This window comes from Piliocolobus tephrosceles, chromosome 10 (assembly GCF_002776525.5).
Source record: "Piliocolobus tephrosceles isolate RC106 chromosome 10, ASM277652v3, whole genome shotgun sequence".
NCBI classification, from domain to species: Eukaryota; Metazoa; Chordata; class Mammalia; order Primates; family Cercopithecidae; genus Piliocolobus; species Piliocolobus tephrosceles.
Genome location: NC_045443.1, coordinates 129,812,546 through 129,816,503, shown reverse-complemented (window position 1 = coordinate 129,816,503; position 3,958 = coordinate 129,812,546). Strand labels below are relative to the sequence as shown.

At 59.4% G+C, this 3,958-nt stretch overlaps 1 protein-coding gene across 1 annotated transcript in view; it reads left to right on the top strand.

The window, feature by feature from the left end:
• The window catches only part of GALNT9 (polypeptide N-acetylgalactosaminyltransferase 9), a 129,790-nt gene that overhangs the window by 66,634 nt on the left and 59,198 nt on the right, over nucleotides 1-3,958 (top strand). The window contains exon 5 of the mRNA XM_026449527.2: nucleotides 2,738-2,935. Coding sequence (XP_026305312.1) covers nucleotides 2,738-2,935 — 198 coding nt within the window. The remainder of the gene's footprint in view (nucleotides 1-2,737; nucleotides 2,936-3,958) is intronic.

The following is a 3,958-nucleotide window of genomic DNA, read 5'->3' as shown; positions in this document are numbered from 1 at the left end:
TGCACCTCATCCAGTCCTGCCCCCACAATGCACAGGGGTGTGTGCCCCGCACCTGGGCCAGGCCCTGCCCCGTCCACCCAACCACAGGGAAGACCCGGGAGGCCGTTTTCCCCACTTCCTGGAGAAACCAAAACTGAAGATTTTATATCAACTCTCCTGACTCATTTTTCTAAACTCTAAACTCAGGGAAATGCCAGCTGTGGTTGCCGCAGGGGACTTTGGTGGGAAGCGGCAGCTGACGATCAATCTCAGGGCTACACGGAGGCCGGGGACTGTCACTGCTGGCTGGGACACCCCACTGCATGTGACCCTGGGCCTCCTGCTGGGTCCCCGGGGAACCTGGCGTTTTGGGGCTTCTCAAAACCTGTGGTTTCTGTAACAGCATCAGTGGGTTTGAGCGGGGACTTGGCACCTCTCAGGCTTCTCGCCTCACACTCAGCTTTCCTGGGGCATCTCAGTCCCCAGCCGGCGCTGTTCTGATAAGACGCTGCCTCCTCTGCCCTGTGCCCTCCCTGCCCCTTCCTCGCTCCTCCGCCGGGTGCCCCCCTTTCCCTCGATGTTCATCAGCTTCTGATGTGTTCTGCATGAATTGTGTTCTACTGTCTGCCCCCTCAGGGTCACCCCACACGGTCGCACAGGTTGTGCACTGCACAACTACACCCGCAGCCTTTCAGTCCCTCTGATACCGCGTAAGCTCCCCGAGGCCTGAGGGCATGTGGGGGAGCCTTGCGTCTGTCACGTCAAAATGAAATTTTTTTTTTTGAGACAGGGTCTCGCTCTGTCACCCAGGCTGGAGTGCAGTGGTGCGATCTCGGCTCACTGCAAGCTCCGCCTCCCGGGTTCACGCCATTCTCCTGCCTCAGCCTCCTGAGTAGCTGGGACTACAGGCGCCCGCCACCACGCCTGGCTAATTTTTTTTTTTTTTTTAGTAGAGACAGGGTTTCACTGTGTTAGCCAGGATGGTTTCGACCTCCTGACCTCGTGATCCACCCGCCTCGGCCTCCCAAAGTGCTGGGATTACAGGTGTGAGCCACCGCCCCCGGCCAAAATGCAATTTTAAACCAGTGCAACTTTAATTTTCACAACTGAAAACCCAGTTATCCTTCTGCAAATAGCAAACCCTCCCATAACGGTCTCCACAAAGGATTCTGCCTTATTAGCAGACCTGGCATTTCCAGGGAGCTTTTCACCTCTGAAGCAGTTTGCTAACAGTAATTAATTAATCCTCCTCACAAAGCTGAGGCAGGTCAATACCAGGCCTCACGCTCAGAGGGTGGGAAGGGGTGAGGACAGCCACGTGGTCTCACAGGCAGGGTCAGGGCCTCACCCCTCCCCACACCGGCCCTGCCTGAGCTGACCCAAATCTGCCCTCAGGCCGTCCTGCCCCTCACTGCAGCCTCTGGGCTGTGTCAGCTGGTGGCTAGGTGGCTGCAGCCCGTGGGACTCCAGCATGGATGGCGGGCCTCTGCATCCGTCCCACCTTGCGGTAGACCATGGTGTCTCACCTGCTTCCCAGGACCCCTGCCTGGGATGGGGAATCGCAGACTGAGCTGATGCCCACGGAGGCCGCTTCTGCTCACTTTCCTCTCTGCCCTCCTTGCCCCCCACTGCGCCATCGCTCTGTCCGGCCTCCTGGCCAGCCCTGCAGGCCCATCAGGCACACGCCAGGGCTTCGGTGCAACTGCTGTTCCCGCCAAGACTCCCTCCACGCCTCCTTCCAGTCACTACCCAGGGCAGCCCTACTTAAAACTGTGAGCCCCTTCTACCACATCCATGACTGCTTATACCTCATCCTATGTCCCGTCCTGGAGCGGGGCCACTGCACACTCACGCAGGTTCCACACTGCACAACGGTGCCTGGTGGCTTTTCCATCCCACACTGTGTGAGCTCCCCATGACACAGATTGTTTTTTTGTTGTTGTTTGTTTGTTTTGTTTTGTTTTGTTTTGTTTGAGACGGAGTCTTGCTCATCACCCAGGCTGGAGTGCAGTGGCGTGATCTCGGCTCACTGCAAGCTCCGCCTCCCGGGTTCACACCATTCTCCTGTCTCAGCCTCCCGAGTAGCTGGGACTACAGGCACCTGCCAACGCGCCCGGCTAATTTTTTGTATTTTTAGCAGAGACGGGGTTTCACCGTCTTAGCCAGGATGGTCTCGATCTCCTGACCTTGTGATCCACCCGCCTCGGCCTCCCAAAGTGCTGGGATTACAGGCATGAGCCACTGCGCCCGGCCGACACAAATTGTTTTTATTCCTTAGTTCATGATTGTATTCCAATTTGTGGGAACAGGGCATGGCACATAGTAGATCCTCAATTAATTCTTGCAAATGAATGCAGCTCCCACAGGAACAAGAAAGGAGAAGAGGGACTCTGGGCCGGGCAGAGAGGAAGACGGAGCTGGGGAGCCCCGTGATGGACATAGCTGACTTCTTGTGGACCCCTGGGCAGCCCTTCAGGGACGCTGCAGCTGGGCCAGCGTGGCCAGTGCCAGCGTCCCCCAGGGGCCAGCAGCATTCAAGGGGCTGCCCCAGCAGGGGTGAGGCCTTGGTCAGGGTGGGTCTGCTGCTGAGAGGGGCCCTGGGGCTTCCAAGTGAGGCTGTGGGTCCAGCTCAGCAGGGGGTGGCAGGGTTGGATGCAGACCAGGTGGGGCCTGGCCTCCCCTCCCTGTGGGCGAGTGGACCCTCCTCGGGGAGTGCGGTGGGCTGGGGCCGCCCCCACTCACGGCTGTGCCTCTGCAGGGCGGAGCCCGCACTGTCTCGGATCCGAGAGGACCGGCGTCGCATCGTGCTGCCAGCCATAGACAACATCAAGTACAGCACGTTTGAGGTGCAGCAGTACGCCAACGCTGCCCACGGCTACAACTGGGGCCTCTGGTGCATGTACATCATCCCCCCGCAGGACTGGCTGGACCGCGGCGATGAGTCGGCGCCCATCCGGTGAGCTGCCCCGGCAGGGGTCCCGGGTGGCCCTGCCTGGAAGGAGCGGAACAGAGCCAGGCGGGCGGGGCACGGGGCTGGGAAGGAGCGGAGCAGAGCGAGGCGGGCGGGACACGGGGCTGGGGATGGGGGCTGGGGACCGGGGCGGGGGATGGGGGCTGGGACGTCCCCCAGCAAGCACAGCCTGGTGCAGGGCCCTCGCAGAGACCATGGTGAGGGTTGGGCCAGGTGCTGGGGCCCCCGGTCTTTGTGGTAAAAACTTGGCACACAGAGCTTGTCTGTATCACAGAGATGCAGATGCAGCCCTCGGGGCTCACTGGTGCCGGGACTAACGGCTTGAAGGTTATTTTTCTTCATTCAAAATGCACTTGATAATCCCCAATCAGCAGGAAAAGGATTGTGTTGTGTCAGGATTGCCTTGTGTTTGACATTTTAAAAATGAGTGAAATTCAGAGAACCCAATGGGAGGCACCTCCCATGGTTTTTGGCAGGCTCTGGATGCCCTGAGCTGCAGCAGGAGCAGGCTCACTGGCCCCATCGAGTCTTCAGGGCATGGCTGCCCACTGCTCCTCATAGCCACCACCTGGAGAGCTGCTGAAACCCCCCCGTTCCAACCCTCAGCTAAAGGACAGGCAGCGACGTGAACAGACACTACCCAGGAGAAGACTGGCCTGTGCCAGAAAGCTCATGAAAGGTGCTCCCCACGGTCCAGGGAGAGGCAAATTCAACCCGCAGTGAGATGGTGCTCCGTGCCCACTGGGGTGGCTGAAAGGTGCAGGCTGACAATACCAAGTGTTGACAAGGAGACGGCACAGACACAACTCTTGGACGTGGCTGGCAGGACTGTGAATCAGTGCAGATGCTTTGCAAAACCAGCAGCTCCTTCTGAAGGCCCAAAACCCTCTCCAGTGTCCCCCTCCAGTGTCCCCCCTCCAGTGTCCCCCTCCAGTCCCCCTTCCAGTGTCCTCCCTCCAGTCCCCCTCCAGTGTCCTCCCTCCAGTCCCCCCTCCAGTGTCCCTCCCT